Raw genomic sequence first — 27,749 nt, forward strand, 5'->3', positions numbered from 1 at the left:
AAAGTTAAGAGGGAAAAATCACATCACACCCTGATGCTTCAAATTTCAGCTAATATGCAGAGGGTCATACTGGCAGGCCTGACTCCATTTAACAAAGCCTTTTTATGTCTCAGGGACATTCCTAAAAAAGCACACTGCTCTGAATCGCCTGCCCACTCAGGAAGCACCATATGGCTGCAGTGTTCACACATTCCATCCGTCACATGCAGACACACACACACACCTTGACCTTTACAGGGGAATTCTCAAACTTGGAAATATCACATGAAAGGCAGATTTTTCATGCATTAAAAGGGTACAAGATATCACACCCTCTCTGTCTTTTCCTGGCTTTAGTTTGAGTCTGTACGTGGCTTATACATGTATACACGTATAATATACACAAAGGCCGGTCATTTTACATATTTATGTTGTCAAAAAAAAATATATATATACATATATACATATATATATACACATATATATATATATATATATATATATATATATATATATATATATATATATATATATATATATATATATATATATATATATATACATATATTGATATAGTCCAAAAAGATGCAGTTCAGATTAATTGACACTCTAAACTGACCATGTCTGTGAGAGTGACTGGTTGTTTGCCTCTGTATATTTGCTCAGGTCAGCAATGGACCAACGACCTGTCCAGGGTGTAATCCGCCTATGTCGGCTGGGATAGGCTCCTACTCCCACATGCAGGGGATAAAGTGCTAGAAAATGTGAATTGCAACATGAATTTTAATGTCTTAGGATCAGGTCTGGCCGGGGACATAAATGCATGATGTATAATATACTTAAAATTGTGCTTTATGGATTTAAGAGTCAAGCACTCCTCTATTATCTTTAAAATATGATATACAATGCCAATGCAATCGTCAATAAGCTAATTAAGTATGTGCTCCATCATGGAGCCCGCCAGTTTGCTCTCTTATGTCATGAGTAATGGTGTTCAGTCAGTTTGATCAGTGGTCAAGGCTTACTGTTTGTCTTACTGAATGAGCTTCCCTAAAACCCACTGGGCCTGGATGTCAGTCAACACAGAGTCCAACTCTCTCAGAGGTGATTACAACCTATATGTTTCTATATGCAAGCTCACACAGATCAAGATCCAAGTCTGTATACGAATACTGCCGGATATAGGCCCATGTGATCAGACAGTGGAACAGCACATGCACTGAGGATTGAACTTTGGTCATGACAAGATTAATGTTGAAAGTGAAACGTGTCATTCGCACACGCACTGATCTGGCAGCCCGTTGAAAGAGGCCACACATTAATGAGTCCGCAACTGACCAAACTGTATAATGAGAAACAGTGAAGACATCAAGATGTCAAGGATGAAAAAGACATCATCACACCAGAAAAATACCCAAAACAATCTGTCTTTTATAGGTTTAGAAGCCACAACATTGTTTTACTCAAAAGGAATGCATTTTTCCATGATGTGTTCAATTCATTCAAGTTCATTTTTATTTAACCTCCATACTTTTTAAGCTCAACTGACGTATTTTAATCAAACCCAGTTTTGTCTGGTGACAATTCCAGAAAAAAAATGTCCTCAAACAAAACACCTCAACAATGTTCAACAATGTTGATGAAAAGAGAAAAAGTTCCATTTTCTATATAAAAATCTTGTTCAATCATACACTGTTTTAGCGTTACACTGAAACACTGCTAAGACATTATGACAAGCCCAGTGCCATTTATAACTCTTGTCATGGCAGAAATGTGAGGAATGTGGATCTTCTGAGGAGCCGTTCATATGTAGCGTCTAATAATGCTTGAAAAACACATGAAAGACACCAGAGGTGTATGGGGGTGGTACTTCTGTCATAGACATTGTGACAAAGAAACCAAAACATGGGAGCTGATGTGATGACTGAAGTTGGTGCGGCTACAATCTAAACAGATTAACAGTGCCGCTTTCCCATCATAGCTGCTTTGCTGTTTGATACGTGTGCGGAGAAAAAAAGAAACATCTCATGTGTGAGTGCATCCTCTCCATCGCCAACTGATTTAGGGGTTTTATCTAAATGACGACAGTTCATGAAGTAATAAAGACTAGCTTGACTTCTTTGGCAAAAGAATCAAGAGGCACGAGCTCCCAGAAATATAGGCATGCTGCAACAGATTAGCATGGCTTTTATTTGTGCACGCGTCTCTATTTGTGCATTCAGAAGACACCGCATCTGAACGACCCTTTGATATGCAAGACGTCCAAATCGAAATTTTTGACCTCCCTGGAAATGAACAGATACTCAAGAGACTGTCATTGATAATTCAAGGTCATTAATCAGGTGTAATGACTGCCCTTGAACTTTTTACTCAATTCTAGTCAGAAGCATGAATCCAGGTGGCCCATTTTATGACATAGCGAACATTAAAACGTGTTCAGCTTTGTGTTCCAGATGAATGGCACTTTGCATAAATGTAACAGTCTTTCCAGTTGGTTGATCCTCTTCACTTGTCTTTTCATAAACATAGTTTGGGCCTTAACACTCAAGAGACTAAGCAAGACAATATGCCACAAAATTGTATTCACAGGGACTCAATATTGGCTTTCATACTGTATTTCAAGCCTGAAGATAATTTATTTTCGCAGATCAAGATTCTCTCCTTCCAGTATCCTATAATAAGGATCTATGGAATTATGTGAGGTTTTGAGCTTCCAGTCCTTGAATATGCAGCTTCAGATCTTAAAGAAATGAACACCATCCCCATCTATAGAGACATGGACTACCTCCTCTATGGCATTAGTCTCTGCTCTGCCCAGCTGCGCTCCTCCTGGGTATCAGTCCGGCATCTCTGGATGCTATTGGAGCACGAGGAGGACTGAGAGAAAGGAGCAGTGAGTTCACTGGTACAGAAGGACACAGTAGGGTCAGGACTGAAGAGTGCCCCTCCAGATCACTAGGACAGTTTGAGGCGATTCCTTGGGGGACCCAGGAAGGGGCACTGGCCCGAGGCCAGGGAGTGATATGCCTCTGCTACCAAGTGTGGGTGAGAGACCACCACGGACTTCCAGCCTGATGTCTCCATCACATCAGCCGCATGACTGTGAGGAAAAAGTGCAACGGGTACACAACAGAAAACGGTGAGAAATATTAAAGAAAACAGATTAAGAAAATAAGTGCACAAACATGACTTTATGAAAAGTTTGGGATGATATGACTCCATCTGTGGGGTGCACAGCACTGAGGATTTGTCATACCAGCTGGCAGAGCTGTTATTTACTTTATATTTTTGAATGTTAAAACCAGAAGGTCATTTTGTGAGAGAAAAATAAAAAGGAGACATTCATAGATCAGAAATATATGGGCATGTCTTGAAAATGTATATTTAAAATCACAAAAGAGCCCTGGTTCTTAACCTTTTTTCTTATCTGTCATTACACGTTACATGCGACTGAAGCAATAAACAATTCGACCAGAAATGCTGTTCCTCAGTCCCTAAGTTTTCTGTTGAGCAGAATTTCTGTTTTTGCACCAATAAAAAATACAATGCAAGGTCACCCTATGGAGCATTTTTGATTCCCTGTGGTTGTGTTGCTCAAGACGTGTCAAGATAAACTAAAATGGAGGCCAAAACAAAACAAGAAAAAATACATAAAAGTACCAATAGCTGAAAAAAATCTTGTAATTAATTGCTGATGAGTTTCAGTCTTCATCATCATTTCCTACAGATCTGAGTTTCCACCGACAGACCCTGTGGCAGTCCTCACCCTCCTGGCACCCTCTGGGCGCTAAGCTGCAGTATCATGCACGCAACTGTGTGGCCTTTAATGACATTTTTCTTGTTTCATCGTACACAACAGCATGTGTGAGTTCACACTTGTGTTTATGTCTTCTCTTGGCACTGAGTTGTGTGTGTGTGTGTGTGTGTGTGTGTGTGTTCGTTGTGTGGTCATTTGCTCTCCACACAGCAGCCCCAGACCTCCAGCCAACCTGTGACCCTATTCTCTGTGGAGGACGTGAACCCCTGCTTACAGTAATGGCTGGTGTGCTGAGGCTGAGCAACAGGCCACCAAAAGGGCACGAGGAGAGCAGCCACAGTGGGAAAGGAAGGAGGAGGGATGTACCAAGGAGAGAGAGAGAGAGAAGCAGACAACAGCAGCAGCGACAAATAAATAAATTAATAAATAAAAAAATGGGAGGTAAGGGAGAGTAATGAAAGTGCAGAGGGAGGGACAAGAGGGGACAGAGGGATGTGAGGAGCAGCAGCAATGTGACAGTAAATCAAAAAGAAGCTCTGACTTCCAGTCAGCAGCAATAAAGACACAAACCAGCACAATTATCAAAAATATTAATTTCAAGAAAGCGGTGTTTGTTTGTTTTTGCATTAAAAGTGTCTTACTTCAGATACTCGTGCCCTGGTGTCACTACCTGTCCTGCTTTATTCAACAAATTCATATAAATATTAAGATTCATGTTAAGCTAAAAAAAAGGGTGGGTGAACTATTTCTATAAACATAGCGGGTAAGCGAGTTTGGATGCCTTTACTCGCTCTACACCCCTGGAGAGGATAAATAATTGAAAACCAGGTAGGATAAAGAGGACTCCTATTGTCTCGACTAAATGACTGTAAGCTGCTTGTAACGACTGGTCTGGAAAGAGGTTGAGGTGCTACTGTGGGGAGGATTATTGGTTCCTCCGTGTCATCTGTTTTCTGTATTCATCCTCTAAATTGATTTTTGTTTTGTTGCTCTTGTTGCTGTCGATTGTGTCCGCAGGAGGAGGGTTGATAACGCTTTGCTGGCCAGGAGTCCCCCGTGGCCAATTTTCCTACCGCCACAACAACACTGTCGCAAATTAAACTGTCATAACGCCCATAACCACAATTAATGACAGGGATTAGGGGCAGGAATCTGCATTACTGAACACCTTTAGGCACACATGAGTTCTTACACACAGAATTGGAGAATAGGAGAGAATGAAACACAGAAGATAGGACACGTCCAAAAGATAGAGAAAAAGCTGCAGAGAGAGGACAGAGGAATGGATAAAGAGATGTAAAATGTGTCTGGCTGTGAGACAGAGAATTCAGAGGGAAAGTGATGAGCAATTTAGGTAGTGACTGTGAAAAAGCCTCTTGCTTCAACTGGGCTTTTAGATACTGGATCAATCACCTCTCCTTGGACGTAAATAGCGGCCATTGATGCTAATAGGCACCTTCTTACCTAAACAGGCGGCTTGCAACATGATTAACATCAGCAGTTGAGGTTTACTGCTAAACGATCCAATATGATACGGCAGCAAAATGGTCTGAGCTAGGGATGAAATTTAATTTCCTCTGGAAACACAAAATTGGTCCCACTGGAATTAATAACCTTCTTTAACAAAAAGCTAAGTGTATGAGTGTCTGACATAAGAGAAATGTTTGCATAAGTAAGGAAGTAGTTCTGGAGATGGACGATTCCAGTGTGGAAGCATAACTCACTAGTTTATAAAGTCCACAGCCTGTGTCTTGAGCTGGTGGGCACTGTGTAGGTCGGCGAGGATGAGGATCTCTCCTGCGTTCTCCACAGACAGACTTGTACACAGAGCGTCCTCACACATCACCCTCAGCCTCTCCAGTGCATACTGCCAATGACAGAGAGTGCAGGAGATAGAGGAGAAACAGCAGGTAAACTAAATTACTTAAACAACGCTGCCACTAACAACTGTTGTCGCACTGTGTAATGATGTGGAAACACAGAATTGCTCGACTGCAGCAGCAACAACGCCTAAATTGAATAAGAAAATATATGGCCAAGAGAAGGAAAAGTGACAGCCCGAGTTTCCACTGAGCTTGATTAAGAAAATGCCAGGAACAACAGTCTTCTCTTATATTCATGCTCAATTCAGGGTGAGTTGAAGTTGTGGGGTGTTTTTTTTCACAACACTAAACAATAATAATGTAAAGACACTAATATGGATTAAAGAAGACATGTGCTGCAATCAATAGACCAGATAAGTCAGATGGGAAAATACCAATAGTTAGAGTAGAGTATTACCAATAGCGTAATAATTGCCTCACATCAGCGTGTCCCAAACACAAACTGACAAAATTAAATTGAGCTCTATGAAATCTGTTGTTTTTTTCGTTTTTCCAATTTCCATTATATTTTTTCTTAAATTGCATTTGTTCAATTTAAATTTTTCAGATTTTTTTATATTTTCACTTATTTTACCAGGACTAAAGTGTCTTCAAATGTGCTTCCAAGCATACTCCAGTGTTCTTAAACATAATGTACTATAGATAGTAGTGAGTTTATTGGAGGCTACTCTCATGTTCAGGCCCTCCTTGTTTGCAGGATTTCACTAGAAATGATGGGCTCTACCTGCTGTGAGTAAATACAAGTTAGAGAAATAGACAATGTTGGACAACAGTGAAAGTAAAACCCAAAGAAAGAAGGGTAGAGGTTTAGATTAATTAAATATACAGGATGGAATGGCGTTCTCATATAATTATATATGGTCAGTAAAAACTAGCACAGCACAGTGGGTAGGTTTAGATTTTTCTAGTGTGGGTACTAACAATTTAGTTTTCATATAATTGAGGACATTATTATGCAATCTGTTCTGTGAGTAAATGTACACAGAAACAGGTGCACGCACACACACCCACATTCACTCTGTACCTTGTCAGCTGCAGCCAGCAGGTCATCAGCCATCTTGTCCAGGTTGGGGGCCTTGCCTGTGTAGATGAAGCACATCATCTCTTTGAAGACATCTGGCTCCATGTCATTTATCTCCACCCGGTTCTGAATGGGAGGAAAGAATAGGGGAGAATGCACAGAGGGTTTAACAAAATAAAAGGAAAGAGAGGAAAAATATGCTTTGACAATCCTTCAAAAACATGCACAGCAGCAGAGTGTTTTTCTTTATTTCATGTGAATGTCCCCAACCCTATCTGAATTAAACTCACTCACCTTGTTTAGCCCGCACACACACACACACACACACACACACAGGGACAGTCAGCCATGAAGCCATTCAAAACAACTTCCAAGTGTCAAATGAGAAAAAAAAAAATTGAAGGATTCTCTGAACAGTCTGAACACATTTCAGCAAAACAACATTGTAGAACATTTATTTGATTCTTTTCAGCTGATTCCTGAAAATTAATCCTGAGCATTCATTCCTCGACAGTGCCTGCAGCCTGGCACTGTGACAGTAACCTGAACCTTTGCCTCTGCACTGAGAGGCAGAACAAAGCAGTAAACCAATTATAACGGTGCTTTATCGTAACCACAGTGACCAGAGGCATTTTAGCAGGGTCAGATTGAGTGTACCAGCGGCTTAGTGCATTTGTGACAACTCTGACCACTCAACAGCAACATAAACACACTGAGAAATAATGGAGGCAGAGTCTGAAAGGAGCTGTGTTGAGTTTATAGGACAATATCTATATGTTTGCACTGCCAAAGAAATTCAGATTACATACAAACCTACAGTATGTTAGAAAATGACATACATTTTTACTAAAAGTGTGCAAATTGTTTATGAATTGACCTCAGAGTCTTGCTTAAAAAGTAATGTTCTTACACATGTGACAGTATGTGTTTTCTTGCTCATGTGCACAAACCAGGAAGAAGGGTGGGTTTCACAAACAGATGATTTAAACTTGACTAATTTCATGCCGCTAATTTTTGATAGAAAAGTGTGTTGGAGTGATACTAAAATAATGAAAGGGGAAAAATAGCATCATACAAACACACTGACAGTCACATGAGACAGACTAACAGGACTTTATTGCGAAGTCAAGCGTTCAACTGTACCTCATAAATAGACAACACTTGTGTAGTTATCTGAAGCTTGCCTCTATTCACAGAGCAGTCATCTATTAGGGTTTCTTTAGGAGCTCATTTGTCTCTCTTCCATGTAGATGTGCTGCATAGATACTATAAAGTATCATCAGCACTGCAGAAGAGTGTTAACCCATCTATCTGTTTTCTCTAAATTGTATAGGGACACGGCCCACCCTCTCTCTCTCGTTCTGATGAAGACGCCCACTTAAACAGCAATTAAGATGCATTTCCTGGCTCTGTGCTTTATAATTTCCCCATTTGAGCCACACAGGCATCAATATTCCGCTGACATGACGGCTAAATCACCAAGGTTCAATCTCACCTCCTCCTATCACATGAACACAACACAAGTGTGGCTTGAAGGCTCTCTACATCACACATGCACAAAAAAGACACATTCACACCAAAAAGACAAACAGAGGAAAATCCTCCATCTGTTTATTCATGTATCTATCATTTTTTATTTGTATTTGTTTTTTCAAATATTATTTTTCAGTTTCACTTGGTGTAACGAAAATGGTGGACGCGATGCGATGTGATGCGACGCAACGCAATGCGACATGACACGATACAAAACCTTCTTCGTCTTAGAATTTTACATTATCTCATAAAAATCATACTGGAAATAATACACTATGCTTTCAGAAAAATTTCAAAATCACAGTAATCACATAAACGTGTGTGTGCTGGTTTTAAGGACCTCATATATAAAGCTCCAGTCAACAAGGCATGAAGATGATCACATCCTGAATCAACAGAAAGAAAGACTGGGATTTAAATATTCAACTCACCACTGAGGAAATAGGAACAGCAGAGTCAAGTGTTTGACTTACCTTCTTACTCTCTTCCATCTCATGCTCAAACATGGCACTGAACACCGGTGAGCGGGCTGACAGAGAAAGGAGAGAAACAAAAAGACAGAAGGAGGAATTTGTTATTGTGTGTAATGTTGTTACATGGTGAGGTCTCTGATATTCTGTTAACAGCCTGCCACAGGGCCAGAGCAGGATGATTGACAGCAGAAACGGCAGAGGAAGCATCATGTGTAAAAAGTCGACTGCAACTCCTTCCTGCTGACAGATTTATGACGACTTCCCAGGATTGTTTAGCAAGTATTTTAATGCTGATAGACTGCGTTGACTGGATCTTATTTGATGCATTATTCTTTAATTAGGGTCTGTCTTCCCTTTTGATAACACAGTCACCTGCTGCCACTCAACACAAACGAGTCGAACATTGCAGCATAGAGGATTCCGGAGGTTTATTTACATCATTAACTACAGATATTGTTGAGTTTTTCACTCTCAGTTGCTCACTATGTCTACAAAACCCCAAACTGTTTGCCACGAATGACAAATCCTCTTGAGGAAAAGATATTTTAGCCTATGCTTCCATTCAGACAATAAGTAAAAGTGGAGGCAAACGTATAAGAGCTTTCAATAATTTAGTATTTGATATATTTTATATTTTTTCCCTGGAGATTTGACACATTGTAAATATTCAAAGTAAACACAGAACATTATTTTGATATTGACAAAACAGCAACAAATGGTTTTTGTTTTTGGTATTTGCGTTTTGATCACTACAAAGATGAGGTAACCAATAACTTATTGAACTGCTTCACAGTATGTTTTCTCTCTAATGATCACCGACGTGACTCCAACAAGAGAGGTTATGTTTAATCTCCTGCACAGACTGTACGGCGCTGGTTATTTGATCAGGGCTTCAAATGACATAAATCAGTCCCATTTCTGTTGCTTGAAATCACTGCTGTATGACAATTCTGCAGAGTTCTGCTTTAGGCAATGAAACCATATACTTTCTCAATCATCCGGGCTGTGACTGTAGTTAGTTCTGGCACAGGCAAGAGGCTGAATCCCAAAGATGGATTTGAGGCTGAAGCTGATTACCAGTTGTTTACCAGCAGAGGAAGAATGTGCCTTGACAAAGGTTACAGCGTGGTCTTTCACTAAATATCAGCCACTGTCCTCTTCTTTTCATGCAGTTCACTTTGTTTGATAATGGGCTCACGGAGTAACCCTTTATATTACTGTTTTCTAATATATGCCTAATTAACTAGTGATTAAATTTTAACAATGTTTAACACATTATTAAGTGTGTGTCAAAGACAGTGGTATGCTAATTAATTTAAGTGCTTAATAATCAGTTATTAACTGCAGACCGAGCTACCAAATTAATTATGCATTTGGAGACATGGTGTCATCCATCAACTTTGCACAAGCCACAAACAAGTATTATAGTGATGATAAGCCATTAAGTGAATGAGTATGTTAACAATGGACTGCAGTGATTTTATATTTCAGTCACTGCTGCCGTAGTGACCATCTTCATTTAAATAATTGCCCCCATGATTGTTTAGAAGTAAATAACATACAAACCGATTTGTTTAGTGCTCTTTTTTGACGATGTTCTCTCTCCTACTTTGTTTTAAGAATTTGTGAATAACCTTGCTCTTGAAATTAGGAAAGCAAATTTAGGTGTACATTTTAATCAGGGTTCCACACATGTGCGGTGACATCAAATTCAAGGAATGTTCAAGGACTTTCCAAGACCAATACTGTCAAATTCAAGGACTGAATGTGTTGACATAGCTTAAGATGGGAGGACAACTTGTAAGAGCCAATGGTTTCCACGTTTATTGATTTGCAGCATGCTCTGCAGCTGGCCAAGTGATTGTCCTTGGGATCTTGGTCAAGCCAGTCTTTACAATTTTCTTTGGTAAGCCAGAGATCTTGAAATTTGCATTTCCCAGGCATCATGTAATTTGTATCTTGTTTAACATTACTCAATCATTGTTCGGCATGGACTCTCAGAACAACAGCAGAGAGAGACAGTATACAGTGTCCACAACACTGCCGGTAATCATGACTCAATGTTTGTTCTGCGTAGGCCTAGTCTACGTACATGAAACGGCACATGAAATAGTAGGTGGGCACATCGGCAGCATGGGAACGTTGACCTAAATGTCAACATTTATTTCTTGCATTCAAACACTTATAATGACCCATGTCTAAAAATTTTCAAGGTCCTTGAATTTTTTTTCAAACTTTCAAGGTTTTCAAGGACCTGTGCGAACCCTGTTTAATGATTTAGCTTGTGTCACATATGGAGGTTGATAATAAAATATTAATTTTAGGGAAAAAAACGGTATTCCAAGATGTTCAAACTATTTGGGACGAACCTTTTGAATATACAATTGAATATTTTATATTAACGGATTTACATTTGTTGAATTTATCACCTATAATATTGGAATTCAAATCTTTGCCAATTTCAGCAGGCAGATTGTCAATAAGCTTAAAGTATGCAAAGGGTATTTCACCTGCTCTCAACATTATGATGCATGTGTTTCTCCCATGATGAATTATGCTTGAAGTGTCTGGGGATATGAAGAGTTTTAAGTACCAGATTGCATACAGCAGGGGTCACCAACCTTTTTGAGACCGAGAGCTACCTGAAGGGTAGAGAATAATATGGAGGGCTACCATATTCATTTTTATTATTTTGTGCAATTTACCATTTAAATGATGAATATTATGCATTCAATTGCATACACATTAATTCCAGTGCTTACTCCTAATGATTATCACAGTTTGTATAAACAATATCAAGGACATTTTACTCAGTGATCATATGGATACATGCAAGTGAGGTGAAGTGAAATGTGCCCACGGGCACCTCGTTGGCTGCTCGTGGGCTACCAGGTGCCCGAGGGCACCACGTTGGTGACCACTGGCATACAGAATAGAGGTGAATGCCATTCTTTAAGTGTTCATACATTTGCTCCTGTTCTGGCTGTTCAGGGTGATATGAGTTGGATTCCAGGGTCAATGAGACACAAATGTGAAATGATAGATGAGATAGATGCAATATTTTATCATCCACCATGGACACAATTACAAGTAAATTACTGACTAATGTGATGGAAAAATGGCAAAAAGACATACAGTATATTCAAATACAGAATAATTAATGTGCTTTCATTACAGCAAACTTGTCAAAAGGTCAGCAGTGTAAAGAACAGGAATCCTCCCTTTTCCCTGTGAATTGATGCTAATGAAGAAAACAGGTAATGTGAATTCAGTGAAATTGAGAATGAGTTTCACTTGCATCTATGTTTACCTCATTAAGCTGAATTAAAAACACCTTTACTGAATGAAACGTGTTTTTAAAATGTGGAAATATTCTGAAGCACTTATGATGACAGAACAGAATGGAGATTTATGTTGTATTTATTTAAGTTGGCTGTAAAGCCTGGAAAACTGTCCAGCAGGTTACGCCATTCAATGTTATTTGCAATGTATGTTTTACTCTTGCTGACTGGTATGTATTTCAAAATAATGGTGTCTTGTAAGCACATTTGAGCTGGGCATATTTCCTGAAAAACAATCAATCAATCAACCATGAAGGAATAAACAACATAGTCACTACAGCTGCACATACTGTAGCTTTCAGAAGCACATTTGAAATATGCTGTGGTGAGTAACATACAAGGTTAAGCAAGAAACAAAATAGAGTGAAAGAAAAGCAGAAACACTGGGCATAAACAGTTAACTATATTCAGAAAAGAAAGTTCCTAACTTTTTAAATTTTATGACTGTATAAAAGATTGACAGTAAGTGTCAGGAGAACAGACCACAACGAGGAGAATAAAGTTGTGATTAACTATTTACCTGTCAGGCTTGTTAAGTAGATCAGTAAAATAGACAAAAATTATACACTTCCCTCTCCCTCTCTCTTAACACTGCACTGTCTTTTTGATCTGTGAAAATAATTCAGCAGTGATAGAGTCTAGTTTGTGAAAATATAAATCTACATATCAAGAGAAGAGAGTTCAGTGATAGAACATTTAGACTTCAAGACAACCATAGGTTTGCTATAGTTGTGGGTAATTTCCATGAGCATGATCATGCTTTATCATGACTAATAATTATAAGAAGACATATCTATAAGAGGGGCATGATATTAGAACCTCATTTAATAATTTATTTCTGCTTTAAACCTAAGACAAGCTAAGAAATATGGTGCATCCTAAATATCTGCACTGAAACCAACATTTGCTCTGAATACCCAGGTGGACTACAGGGACAAACCTACAATAGGTCTGTCTATTGTAGCTCGGCACTGGTGAGCTCATCCTGCAGTAACAAACAGAAGGAGTGGAGACACGCCCCTTTCATACAGGCTGTTCAAGGTTGCATAAAAGCTATATGAACACAGATTCATTGTTCAACATTTAAGATGGTACCAGAGGTTGTAACAGAGCCAAATTGACATTTGTTTTACCAATAAAAGAGAGCCAGGCATTGCAGGCTAGATGCCGATTAGAGAGCACCTGCGTACTCTCAGTAATCATACAGGGGAGTAAGCGTCATTGTGTTGGCTTTGTTCGGTTCCCTGTAAACAAGAAAAGGTGGCATAATGTGGGGTCATCTTACTTGTAATATGGCAGGATCTCTGCATGAGTCAACTGAGAAAGCGAGAGAGTGGCAGGAAGTGAGAGGAGGGATAGGAAAGGCAACGTCTAATCTAGAATTTAAGACAGACAGGAAGACAAAGGGCAATGTGAACAAAAATCAAAAGGTAGAACAAGAGGAACAATGACAGCAGTGAGAAACAAAGGCAAAGACAGTATGAAAGGGGAACATTAGGATGGACGGCGAAAAAGGTAGGAGAGGAAGAGAAAAGGGAACAAAGAGAAGGTAAGAGACAGAAGAGAAGGTGGTTTAAAGATCACATGGTCAAAGTGGAGCCAATTTGGATGCTCTGCCTCCATCGTTTGATCCCTCTCTGTCCGTCTCCACGGCGATTAACAACCAGGAGAGTTGTCACGGGAATGACCGAGAGGGGGAATAACGAGGTGGACGGACTTTGGACCAAGCAGTGCAGAGAGAGAGAGAGAGGGAGAGAGAGAAGGGAGGATGGGGAGGGTGGTAGTACCCCAAACCACAGCAGCACATAATTAAAATGGCTCCACACACACGCGCACACACACGCACACGCACACACACACTTCAACAAATCCAATAATGAACAGCCTCCCCCTTGCCTCCACGGAGACACAGTTCACCAGTTTCCTCAAACTTTTCACTCTCTGATCCTGGCTATGCCAATATCTGCAGCTAATTGTTCAAAATGAATCATGTTTGTTTTTTTGCAAGTGGCTACGTGACCATGTTTGATCACAATTGATTCCTGAGAGCCAGAGAAGAAACACAGTTGCTGTAGGTGTCAATAGCCAATTCTTGTGTGGATATTCAATTTATTTAAATTTAACCATCCCCGTGGAAAGTAAAAGTATTCATTGAAATTGAAAATTTGTATTAGTATTTCCCCTGGAATTTAATTCATGGTAGAAAAGCATTTGAAATAGTATTTAGACGGAAACCAAAACTGTGAAATGAAGCCTGAAATGACAATGAAAAAATCCACCATTCAATGATTGCAAATTCCAGCACATACATTAATTTAAAAGTCATTACACTAGTAAAGCTATTATTATGTACCTTGCACCAGCTGGCATAAACAACAAATTAATTTTTTTTAATTTTACATACTGAAACATAACACTTGAGGCAAATTATCTGGATTGTCTATACATTTATTTTCTAATTATTACATTAGAATGATATACTATGTGATCACCAACCAATTACAGTACAATGATCACTAACTCGTACCATCAACATTAATTGAAGTGTTTAAATAAAATGATTTTTCCAAGGGAAAACAATTAGATTATGCTGTCAATTACTATAAGTAATAGTTCTAGACACAAGTATCCTATAGAATATTGCATGGTAACACAATTCAGGTAAACATGGTCAAGATTATAAAGCCAATAAAGTCTTCCCACATGTATGCATGATGTGACGTGGTTCCATGTTAGTGAGGGCCTTCAGCATTGGATGGTATTACACATTATTAACTTCCATTGATTTTTTTTTTTTTTTGCTGTGATCCATCAAAACACACATTCAAGATGTAATGAATGAAAAAAAATATCCTCACCCGCCAAGATGGCTTTGTGGGCCTGGAATTTCTGGCCAGCGACACACAGGGAGCAGTCAGTGAATCTTGAGTTTTCCCACAAATCCCCGAGCTCCTTGGCCAGCCTGCAGTCTGGAACCTTCACCAAATTCATCGCATTCTGGCCTGAGACATTGACAGAGTCTTGCACCACACTCACCTGGAAACAAAATACATATTACGTAAGTTCATTAGTGTTATTTCAAATACCATACACCAATTAATTTTTATAACCACTACCACAGCATTGGTCAATTATGATGTTCATGTTACAGCAGTGTAACAGACTCCTCAGAGACTCCTTTTTTCTGCCTCTCCACCAGTCAAATGCATATGACACACACACAAACACATGGCCAACAGATACATCTCTTCAGTGAAACTGGTTAAAAACACAACTTGTGCTCTTGCAATCAGACATCACAAATGTTCATGTGCAATCCAATCTCAGGTCTTCACATCCAGAATGCATTTTAAGCACTGTTACAGAGTAATAAGTGTGAACTGTCCCTTTAATACATCCAATGGTTCACACAGAGTTTCTAATATAAAGCATGCCATGTTCATAAAAAGACACACAAAAAAATTAGTCAATCAAACATGCTGTGAATGATTAATGTGGGTCCTCTGCCTCTGTAATCAATACATCAGCCACTCAATATGGGGGCTATTCAAAGCAACCTATTCTTCCCCATTTATCCAATCAGACTGGCTACACTCTCAAACAAGCCAGAAAATCAGCATTGAAGGCAAATTGAGTGTGTGTCTCTGTTTGTGTGTGTACATAAGAGTTGTCTGTATGTCTTCCCTGCTGACTTCACCACCTGTTCCAGACAAAGTCAACCAGACTCATTTATCTCACAACAGGACTCACTACACACCCACACACATGCACACACGCACACACACACACACACACACGTACACACATCACTGAGTCATTTCTGACTGCCTGAATTGACTGACTTGCAGTTTTCTTCCTGCTTGCTGTGCCATCAAATCAAAATATGAATTACTAAGCTATAGCTTTGGGGAACATAATCAATTGGCTTCTTTGGTTATGTGCAATTTGTAGTAAATGTACATGAAAAAGCATTTAACTATTTCTCATAAAAAAATTATTATAGTTGTCCCGAGTGGCGGCATCAATGTGTGCAGGTTAGCAATGAATAATCAATGTTTAAAGAGTAAAAGTGGTTTCAACTTCTGAGAAACATAATGAATATCTGCGTTGACAAGTTTCTAATTCATTGAAAAAGACAAAGGTGTGCTACTTTAATAAGAAGACATGAGAGAATTCTAGTGAAAATCATCCAATACCTAATGTTACTAATGAATACACTCGGCAGATTATACTGAGATGATGGAAGCTCATCTCCGTTTGTTGTTGTCACTTATTGTTGTTTACTGTTAAAGCTAGAGCCACGCCCTTTCCACCAGGCAAAATAGGAAACATCCCACCCAGTCTTGTGCCCACCCATTCATTACATTACATTACATGTCATTTAGCAGACGCTTTTATCCAAAGCGACTTACAATGGAATCAAGTACAATTAGCCAGGGGTGGAATCGAACTTGCGACCATGATGTCTTTGGTTCACAAGGCAGGGTCTTAACCACTGAGCCACTCCACCCCTATTCACCCAATGCAGCATTCATCCACCTATTCACCTCGCACAGAAAGACTTCTAGAAGGAGAAGAAGCACATACAGTAGAGAAGTACATGGCAAGCAGGAAATTAAATGTCAAGGAACCTTGTTTGCTCCTGATGGAGGTTTGAGGGTTAGCCTGGAGGGGACAGAAAGAGGAAGAGAGGGAAAGATAATAAAATAGAGGAGGAAAGTGAGAAAAGGATGGAAAAGCGAAAGATATAGGAAAAATAAAAAGCAGAGAGACAGAACTGATCGAGGCCATGGGGATGAAGGTGTGAGCAAGCTATTAGAGGGATCTACAGTTAGGAGATGATTTCTCATAAGCAGGAGCTAATTTCTGGACCTGAAATTACAAGCACATAGCGAGACAAAAATGTGACTGACAAGAAAGGAGCATTCAAAGTATTTTTCTGTGTGTGTGCACATGCATGCTGCTTTTTTTTTTTTAGAACTTAATTTTTATTTATTTTGACAGCACAACATATTCATTCCCCTTTATGTACATTTTTTAAAGCAGCGCAAAAAAACATCAAATAAAACATAAAATAAATTACATAAATCCAAAGTGAGAGAAAGAAAAAAAAAAGGGGGAGATAAATTATGGAATAAAATACAATACAAAGAATGGCCATATTGTTAATAATAATTTAAAGGAATTTATAAATAAAATAATAAATACATAAATGAAAGAGAGAAAATCCACTCTAGGTATCAAATTACATGATGTGATGGTGATGTGTAATGTGTATACTTGATCAAGAGTCTAATGCTACAAACTTATTGTATTAGCAGAGCTATGACAGGTTTCCATCGTTTAATAAAAATAGGTTTTTGAAGTCTTAATGAATAAGTGATTTGCTCCATCTGGTAAATGTCCCATATTTTCTGGATCCATACATTGTAAGTAGGAGGATCTGATGGTTATACATTTTAACGCTGCTGTAAGCAAAATGTTTAAGAGATATTTCACATCCCTTCCTTCTAATCCCTCAGGAATCACTCCCAATAATGTTATTATGGGGGTGTGTGGAATATCCCGTTTGAAAACCTCTCTGAGAGCATCAAAAACATCCTTCCAGAATAGGCTCAATTTGGGACACAGCCAGAATATATGGGTGTGATTAGCATTCTCAGTGCCACAGTTCCTCCAACATGAGCTACCATGTGCTGGTCCCATCTTAGATGTTATTGCTGGTGTTCTGAAGAACCTGGTAACTACTTTCCACTTAAATTCCTTCCATGTGTTCGAGTTTGTAGCAAAGTGTGCTTCAGTATATATCTCCTTCCAAGTGTCAAGTGATATGTTTTTGATCATCTCCGCCTCCCATCTCAATCTTGTATGTTCAGATGTATGTACATTTGTTAATAAGAATATGTTATATAATTTACTAATTATTTTCCTATCTCCATGACTTATTTGTGAAATGAGAAACTTTTCTATAGGGGTAGGTTCTTATAAGTTTTCCCCAATCTTTGTGTGTCATCAGAAAAGATCTCAGCTGCAAATATCTGAAGAAATCTGTCCTGGGGAGATCAAATTCATTTTTCAACTGTTCAAAGGTTTTCAAATTGTCATCCTTGACTAGCTGGAATCTAAAGCAGAATCTAAATTATTAGGAGTGAAGGTCTTCATAAGTCCAATATTTGTTAATGATGAAAGTACCTTTGGCACCCCGAAAGCTGACCGTATTTTATTCCAGATTTTTAAAGTGGTTTTGGTCCAGTCTGCCATTTCTTTCGTAGAAGTGTCTAAAAAGGCTAAGTTTTCCAAAGGCTCTGGGCACATACTTTTCTCGATATTAAGCCATCGTGTACAGGTATCATTCTGAATCCATACTATAAGTGGCTTCATCTGTGCAGCCCAGAAATAATATCTTAAGTTTGGAAGTTTGAGACCTCCATCTGATTTCGGTGACTGTAGAGTTTTAAGTCTAATTCTGGGGTGTTTTTCTTGCCATATAAATTTTGATATAATTTTGTCAAGATCATCAAGGGTTCTTGATGATTTCCACTGGTAGCATCTGAAATCAATACAATAGCCTAGGCAAGACGTTCATACGGATACTTTCCACACGCCATAATAGGGAGAGCGGAAGTGAGGACCAGCGTTCTAAGTCATTGCTAATGTGCCGAATTATTTTATTGTAATTTACATCATACAGATTGTGTAGAGATTGGGGTATATGAATACCAAGGTATTTAATGCCTTCTTTAGGCCACTTAAATCCACTTTGTATCTTAACATTTACTGAAACCAGAATGTTCACATCCATAGCCTCTGTTTTGTCCACATTAACTTTATATCCAGAGTAATACCCATACCTGGAAATGATGCATGCTGCTTTTTGAGGGTCATGGCTTTTTTTAGTTTAGTTTATGGTTTATGGTGTTGAAGGGTGTAAAATACTCACCCCTCAATTAGATTTTAATTGAGGTTAGGGGTGGGGAAACTAGTTATGTTTGGGTTTAGGCAAGTCTCCAGGAAAGTAATCCAAGTCTAAATAATGTCCTTAAAAGTAATGTGGGACAACATGTTCTGACATGACAGTCCGGTTTTCACAGCTGGCTCTATTAATCACACAATTATCCAGAAAGGATGCAGGTCTGGCTGCCTGACATTCATCCATCTCCACATATTCTCAGAGGAATGCTTAACACACAAAATCACATGAGGGAGACAACGTTCCAAGCACACACACTGACATTCATAAAATACTGATTAGCAATACAGACAGGCTGGGAGAAGAGAAGCCGCTGTGCGTGTGTAAGAGGAGGAGAGCGAGTAGAAATAAAACGGAGAGGAAAACGGGTGAGACAGCTATACCAAGACAGTAAGACAAAGACAGAAAGGGCTAAGGACAAAAGTTCAGTGAGCTCAAGTTAGAATGAAAAATGGCTTTGAGAGAGGGGGAGGAGAGTGGCAAACCCAGCACTGGCCTCAGTACGATGAAAAAAATGAATAAATAAACAAGTGCTGAAAAAACAAATTGGAAAGGAAACCTGAGAGCCCGGTCAATGTGTCTCAGTATAAATAGCCCAATTAGCATGGTGGAGCCGTTGCTGGGCTCTCAGATGCAGCATAGTGAAGCCGGTCTAATTACTGGCTAACTTGACCAATTATTCCACTGTTTAACCAGGCAGAAACTAAATCGGAGCACCTGGTTATTTAGACACACTGGCTGTCTTGACAGTCTTCACGCTATTCGCTGTCATCTTTGGTCATTGTCAACCTCCTCCATTTTCTCCTTGCATCTTTCTACACTGAAATCTCCTCACACTGCATACATATAGATGCAGTTGATTAACATACTCCTGAACATTTAGATGTTAATTTATTGCATATATTTAAGAAAAAGAAAAAAAAAAAAGACCTATCTTAAAATAGAATATTATTCATTAACTTATACATTAATTCTTGGTATAGTGGAAACCATGTACAGTGGTCACATGTCCAGGTCGAAGAGATGATACATTTTGATAGCTATCTTTTTTCTGTTACTTCACATCTGTCTATAAATGCAAGGGACATCTTTCTGTCTGCATAACTGTTGCTTGACAGGCCTCAAACATGGCAGGTGACTGACTAAGGGTTACAGATTGTGCAGTGCCAACTGTGACAACTAAGAAATGCAAGAAACTGGGTACGAGTACTACACTAGTGAATGTAAAGTAACAAAGGGGACAACTTTGCTATTCATTGATTACAAAATACAGATAAAATAAGTGCCACCCCTTCTGCTTCATGTCTGAATGGTCAGGTGAAAGAATTACACCGGCTGCTGTAAGAAAAATGGAACCACACCTTCAAATCGTAATGGGAGGGCAAAATAACTCATAGAGCGAAAGCACATGCAGGAAGGCACAGTCGTCACGAACTGGAGCACAGTAGTCCATATACTGTGTACAAATAAGTTAGAAGAGAGCATAAATGTGATGGCTTAAATTAGAGCAGGGCAATGTTTGGCTTAGGTCTTGCTGCAAAGGATGCCTATGCAGAAAATGACATTCTAGGAGGATATGAAGTGGTCATTCAAGTGACTGCTGCAATTTTCACACTAACACTCAATAAAAACATTATTGGTTGGTTATATTGTTAAGTTGCACCTGCTGGTGGTGGAAGTTAAAATTCAACTTCTTTTTTCCTTTGAAAGTATGAATGTGTGTGACAGTCCACCTACTTGAACTGAACAGTCAAAAAATTATACCAATACGATGAAGTTTTTTTTTCTTGAAATTCCTGTGTACCAGGCAATGTAGGAGCATTCAGAAAAATATGAGTATTTAATTATTATGTTTTTAAATGTATTAATTAATGTACTAAAATGGTTAATTCAGTCATTATGAATCATGCACTGAAAACCTTAAAGATCCTTGACAAATGTCATGATCGTTCTGAATAAAATTATAGGTAAAAAATTACAGTAATAAAGAATCATTGCACAACAATCATCATTTGTTTTGGTAATTAAGTTCCCAAGATAAGTATTTACTCCTTACTCATCTCCCAGTTAGTTCCTCCGACATCAAGAAGCATTTGTCATAAGCTCCCGCTCAACCCTCCAGGCAATGCAGAGTTAATATTGAGTTTTGGTACCCAGATGATTTATTCATAATGCATCAATCTTTTCTGCCCATTTATGTGTTTGTTTATGGGTTTACAGTGTTTTGCCATGTGTGAAATAGTTTGAAAAAGAAAAAAAAAAAGTCAAATGAAATCCATTAAGTTATGAAACACTTGTTCTTTTGCCTCCCTAGTACCGTGGCATTTTCAAACATGTAAACATGGGCAGAGTGAACACACACACACTTGCTTCCCTCTTGCTGTTGAATTAGCAAATGTAAATTTTTTTTGCATGAACATTATCTGAATTTGCACATTACATAGTTTTACTGACTTGATTTGAGACAGTCTTGCTTCTAATCTGGCTATTGATTAGAAGATGGCTATTAGTAGGAGTGTATTTACTAGGTAAATACAATTTACACATCAAGATTTGTTGGTCACCCTTATCACATATTCTGTTCATGTCAACACAGTAAATCAATATTAATTCAGATGGGTTTCGATTGTGTCCTCTTATGTATTTGGCATTATTCTACCAAAGAAACAGCTAACTAAAATAACCTAACAAGAAAGGCAGTATTGGACAGGAGATTTTCAGGATGTTCATGTTTTTTTTCTTTGTAATTTACTCACACATACAAACAAACAGAAAACAGGTAAACATAGCATTGTGCCTTAGCCTTAGTATATATTTTGAGCTATATAAATAACACCAACACCCCAGTGTTTGCTTAACAAATTCAGAAGTGTGGCTACACAATAAGGTAAATTGTAGCAGCTGATCAAAGGTTGATAACACGGATAACTTACTGCATTCTGATACCCTCCACAACATTCCTCCCAATGAAAATGTACTTCGATCGCACTCAGTTTAGGCTGTGTACTTTATATGTGATGCATTGAAACAAGGGCTAACACATACAACGATAGAAATAGCATATTTACACCAAAAATAAAAGTATTATTTAAAGATGAGTTAAGTAAACTTTCCAGTAGATTTTAAACTGTCCACAGATATAGGCTGCTTGATATACATGGGCAGGATGATCCAGACTTAGGGACATTCATAAAAGCTGCTTCCATGCTGTTTTTTAAAACTCTCTGGGGACAATCAAAATACCAGCTGTAGAAGATTTCAGTTATTTTGTAATTGCTAAAAGGTCAAAGATGTATGTGATTGAGAAAAAGGGGAATTCAGATGAGTGATGTGCTGTGCTCATGTGATGTGCTCATGTCAAGGTCTCAGGATTAAACCCTAACACTTCAAGTCTACCTGAAGTATTCTTTGAGTTCCAGTGTGTTGATGCATTTTTCTGGGAGTCTGGTAAAAATGCATTGTAGTATTATGAATACTTTCTGGGCATCATTTTTGGAATAATTTCACAGGTGAGAAAATATGGGTTGTTGATAATCACAACTCCTAATTTAAATTTTTGAAACTTCATCATCTATCTCACCAATTCTCTTGTGGCTTCTTTCTCTCTTTCTCCATGGCAGGGATCAATTTTCACAATGTCATTGCCTCAATTAAAAAAGTGAATGGGATACAATTATGGATGAACTCAGTGCAGTGTTTCTAACATCTTTTAATCTGCAAAATCTGATTTGTTTGTATATAATTATTAGTGGGGGCCTGGTATATGTGTACTGTTAAGAAATGTAAGCAATATTGTTTAGACCAATAGTTTTATAACAAGATTAATTTCTTTTGTAAGTATGCTTTCTCATTTTTCTGTCACAGGCAATTTTTCCTTTGGCAAAGTCCCACATGATAAAGGCAATTTGAAAAGATGCAAGCAATTTGCATAATATGCTGTGTTGCTAAAAGAAAATCATCACAAGTTTATGAGATGGTTGTGTTTGAATTGCAGTACAAAAAACAATATGAAAGTAAACATTACTTTTAGTCATTTAGTACTATCGAGTTAAGAAGAACCAAAGAAATGAAATTAAATCTTTTATGACTTCAGTAAATTAAAATATATGTTTAAAAAATATATATTGTTAAACACTACTAAGATAGTACTGGATATAATCTCTGCACTGTTTCAAATCAAACCACACTTATGTCAGTAGATTTGCTCCTAATTAAACTGTTGCTCCATGGGAGGAACAAAACAAATGTAGCTAAACCTATGTTACACATATATTAAAAGTTAATTCGTTTAGTGAGTTTGTGTAGTGCAACACCATCATCTGGCATTTACATATCAAATGATAAACTGATAGTAATTCGACTTAAGTTTAATCTTTGAACTGAGAATTAAGTAATGTTGCAATCAGGTTAATCTAATTTTGAGGGGTAGCCGATGGCCAAGAGGAAAGGAACTGGGCTTGTAAACGGAAGGTTGCCGGTTTGAGTCATGGGCGTAAAAATATATGCCAAGAGTGGGAGAAGCCGGAAAGAAAAAGGTTAATCCTATTTTAAATGTATGCCTGTATCTTCAATAAAACCACATAAATGTGTACATTTACATGCACAAAAAGCACAATTTCATCTACATGAGCTTAATAAATGTGTGATCTTCAAACCTGTCTGAGGCCCCAAGCATAGAAGCCATCACCATTCTTAAGATGCAAGGCTTGTCCTCTATTTTCTAGCCACCCACAGTAAATAGGCTTGATGTAAGCTTGATGTCACAGACACACTCGGCTACTCTCATTCTCCTTTTCTTATTCATTGCTCACAAAAAACAGAAACATTCAGAGCAATGACAGGATATTTTAGTTAGGAGACAGAGTCTGATATCAGCACCGGAATGAACAGCCTTGTGGCAGTTGCAACAGGTCACTGAACTGATTAAAACTGAGAATAGTAACAGATTCTGATATGGTCCTGACATCATTAAACAAACATAGCCCCAAATCCCAAAGCTATTAAATAAAAGTAAAAAATAAACACTTAATAAACAGGGAGATGATAACAAGAACCTCACCGTCATTAATTACAGGCTTCTCCTTTAATCCTTTTTTTTAAAACCTTCGTATAAAACCTATAATGGAAGCTCTTACTTTTGCTGCTCTGACAACATAGTGTTTGGTCATTGTTGAAGTGCTCACAAAAACAACACACAAACCTACTAATTATTATGAACAGAGACAATAGGCAGCGAACACCAGCAGCTATTAAAGCTATCCTTTGGATTCTCAATTGGTGGTCATATTTTCTTTCTTTCTCTCTATAGCTGGCTTGCATTGCTAGTGGTGGAGTGTGCCATTTATTGGATTCAAATTACAGTATTTACCAATGCATGACAGATTACAATTACCACGTTTAGTGATGCATGCATGTAATTCAACATTCCTCTTTGTAATTTGATCCGAATCATATCTGCTTTGCTATTTATTGTTCATACCCCAGGTCAGACCTGTATTACTGACATTAATTATAATTACTGCCAATGCAGACCCTACATTTCATGCAGAGTCACAATAAAAACATTCAACAGGCTAGATGCTGAAATCACAATATTTTGCATTTTGTGAATTTGCATACGATTTAAATTAGCTTGATGTTAAATTCAATCAGATTTACTCAATTTTTAGGGATTTGCTATCATGTGCACAATTGTACCCACAAAGTCACAGGTAACATGTCCCACACACCTGTACTGTGCCATGGTGCTTTGACATTAAACAGCTGGTTATTAGAAATGATCTACATAAGAATTTCCATGAATACAAAAGAGGAGCATGTGTTGTGTCAAAGGAGACCTTTACCAGAGAGCTTTAATCCACACTTGCTTTTACCATGAACAAACTACAAGTGTCACCAAACCAACCAGGAGTGAAATGTCAACGATTACAACTAACTTGTGTGTGCCTTTTCATGTGTTACAGTGGCCATTTCATTTCCTGAGTGGATCAGGGGCAGGGCTGCTTACATTTGAAGTAGACAGGCGGGTCGGCTTACTGTCGACACAGAGAAGTTTGGGGGAATCTTCGCAGACAGAGCCATATTTCATGCATGATTTGAACTCCAGCTTCTGAACAAGCTCCGAGGCCAGTGTCCCAACCCACAGCCAACTGAGTTGTGCCTGGCCAACTTCGTTCTTACACACACACACCTATGCACAATCACAAGTTTATAAACACTGGCTTGCGTGCACACACGAATATCTTACACACACATTACCAGTGGCATTGAGCATTAGGAGTTCCAGCCATTTGAGTCTCTTTTTAAATAGTTTTATTTCTGGAGACAATTTGCTTTGAGAAAAGACCAGTTTATGTGGTGATGGTGCAATAGTGTCGCAAAAACACTATGAATTAGAAGAGCCATTATGGCTCAGAAATGGGGGCAAGCAAGCAATGCGAGTGAAAATCCCACTGCAAAAGAAGCATCACTCTATAAATTCTGTTTATCTATCGTGTCATTCTACATTTTTATTTAAATCTTTTTTTATTACACACTTTTTTATTATTTATTTATTTTTTAAATCCAACAACCTTTTTGATTTTTAACCTTTGTTTTGGTAAAAATATTAATTATATTAATAGAATGTACAGACAGTCTTCCCACAAATTAAAGACTGTCTGCCTTTGCCTTCCCCTTCTGCTACACAAAACCAAACCTCTAGATGAATCCTTTCTCCCTCAACCCTTCCTCTCTGTGTCTCCCTTGTGTCAGCGTGTGTGTGTGTCGTTCAGTGTGCAGGGAGGGAGCAGCTGGAGCATCTGCAGTCGTCTCCTCTGACAGCAGCACAGCATATGGCAGGGCCCTGTGAAGGATGGGTGCTGTCACCCAGCAAAGTGCTTACCCACCGACAGGAGAGGCAAGTCGCAGTAACACCATGAGGAAGAGGAGGAAACAGCTGAACATCAGCACCCCACTCATTTATTCTCCCAACGCCACATCTTCCCAGGAGGGACATGGTGGAGGAGCCTTAAAGAAAAGACCTCCGACCGGCAAGCAGTGGCCAAGACACCAGTCACAATGCATTACAGTAAATGGCATCAAAGACAGCCTACGTGCAGGAGAAAAACACTGGCTCATCCTCCAATTTGCACATGCACTCACAGAACCTCACCCTCACTCATCACCCGTTTCTCTTTCACTGGATGCAGTATATTAACCACAGCTGGACATGCATGAGCACAGGCCTTTTTAGTTTTGCCTCTTATTCTATCCCACAAGTTACATTTACCGAAATGCTGAAAATTGTGATATGACATGTAATACTATTTTCACGATTACGGCATATATAGGAGTAGGGGTCATTTTTGAGCATATTAATGTGAATGTCCTTCTTTCTTAATAAAACATTAAAATATTTGTGATATTTCTGCCATATACATACGTTTATGCTATCAAATTTGATTTTAGGGGGACTGCAAGTTAAATATTGGTCAAATAAATGATGACCCTACTTGACTGTTAGATTGTGTTATAGTGGCAATAGCAGAAAAGTATGGGTGTGTGGGTGTGTGTGTGTGTGTGTGTGTGTGTGTGTGTGTGTGTGTGTGTGTGTGTGTAAAAATATGCTTACACTACAAAGGCAGGTTTAAAGTAATGGGCACTGTATTTAATATAATTTACTTTAATTTGGACAAATCATTTCCGAATTGTGGGCAGGTCTGAACATAACAATAAGCCTACTATGGAGAAAAGGCCACTCACAGCAAATCAAAGTAACAGAAAATTAAAAATGCTTTATTGTTGCAGTCTTTAAATAAATATCCGAGTTGTGACATAACTTAAGATGAAGTTTTTGTGTTTGTTTTTTCAACTTCAGTACACTAATGCTTCAGCTTTTTATTAAATAACTATCTGTTAACACACATATCTTCTTCTTCTTTTACTTGGCTTTGGTAAAAATAAAATAGAATATAATAAAATATTTTTACTGGAGCCAGAGGTGGCAAAATTGCTAAATCTATTCTGTTTCAATCCAAATTATATCACATTGCTGAATTTCATTAACAAACCTGGGCTGTTTTAATTAGAAGATTTTTTACTTACTTACTTTTTCCCTCTAGCACTTCACTATCATGTTCACAGAAACTGGGGGAAAAAAACTACGTGAAAACTGTCTTCATCTCTTCCTATTACTTTAATGTGTAAATCAGACAGCAGCCAAATATGCAGCATACTTCTCAGTTTCACAAGTGCTCACAACATGAATGGAAGGACAATATGATCAGTGCCAAGCCTGTCATCATCAACTGTCATTCTTCATCCCACATCTATCTGTGGAATTAATCATGCTGGATGTTGCAGGGAAGGAATCAAATTTCAGCCTGATTTTTAGATGAAAGATGCAGCTATTCAAGCAAATAATTAATTTACTGCACTTGGTTACAATTATCAATAATGTATTAAACAGTAGAAGAGGTAAAAAAAAATCCTTTCAAATCAATTGTGTGTGAAAGGTTACTGAATAGTGTGGTATGAACATGATCTTTAATTTATCAGCTGTCTGTATACAGTATAATACAGTGTCAACATTAGTCCCCAATGACAAATTATAATATCTGTGCACAGCACTAATACGACGGCACCTCTTGAGTCATTACTCTAATATTCAAATAAGAGAGGTTTTATTATGGTATAAATATTATCAAAAAGATGATCACTTGTCTTTTTCCAAGTGAATCACACACAGAATAAGCCTAATAATCCTTATCTTGTGTTGTATGGTGGAAATAATACAAGAGATTGTCCTACAT

General features: G+C 38.2%; 2 protein-coding genes across 4 annotated transcripts in view; both read right to left on the reverse strand.

The window, feature by feature from the left end:
- gjc1 (gap junction protein gamma 1) overlaps window positions 1-27,749 on the reverse strand; it is a 797,916-nt gene that overhangs the window by 431,595 nt on the left and 338,572 nt on the right. The gene's annotated exons all lie outside the window — the stretch shown is intronic.
- The window catches only part of LOC122784987 (speckle type BTB/POZ protein), an 83,966-nt gene continuing 57,688 nt past the window's right edge, over window positions 1,472-27,749 (reverse strand). For both annotated transcript variants that reach the window (XM_044050477.1, XM_044050476.1), the window contains 5 exons: window positions 14,846-15,023; window positions 8,647-8,702; window positions 6,644-6,766; window positions 5,461-5,603; window positions 1,472-3,079 (listed from right to left, as the gene is read on the reverse strand). In XM_044050477.1, the coding sequence (XP_043906412.1) occupies window positions 2,935-3,079; window positions 5,461-5,603; window positions 6,644-6,766; window positions 8,647-8,702; window positions 14,846-15,023 (645 nt within the window). In that variant the 3' untranslated portion in view covers window positions 1,472-2,934. The remainder of the gene's footprint in view (window positions 3,080-5,460; window positions 5,604-6,643; window positions 6,767-8,646; window positions 8,703-14,845; window positions 15,024-27,749) is intronic.

This window comes from Solea senegalensis, linkage group LG19, assembly GCF_019176455.1.
Source record: "Solea senegalensis isolate Sse05_10M linkage group LG19, IFAPA_SoseM_1, whole genome shotgun sequence".
NCBI classification, from domain to species: Eukaryota; Metazoa; Chordata; class Actinopteri; order Pleuronectiformes; family Soleidae; genus Solea; species Solea senegalensis.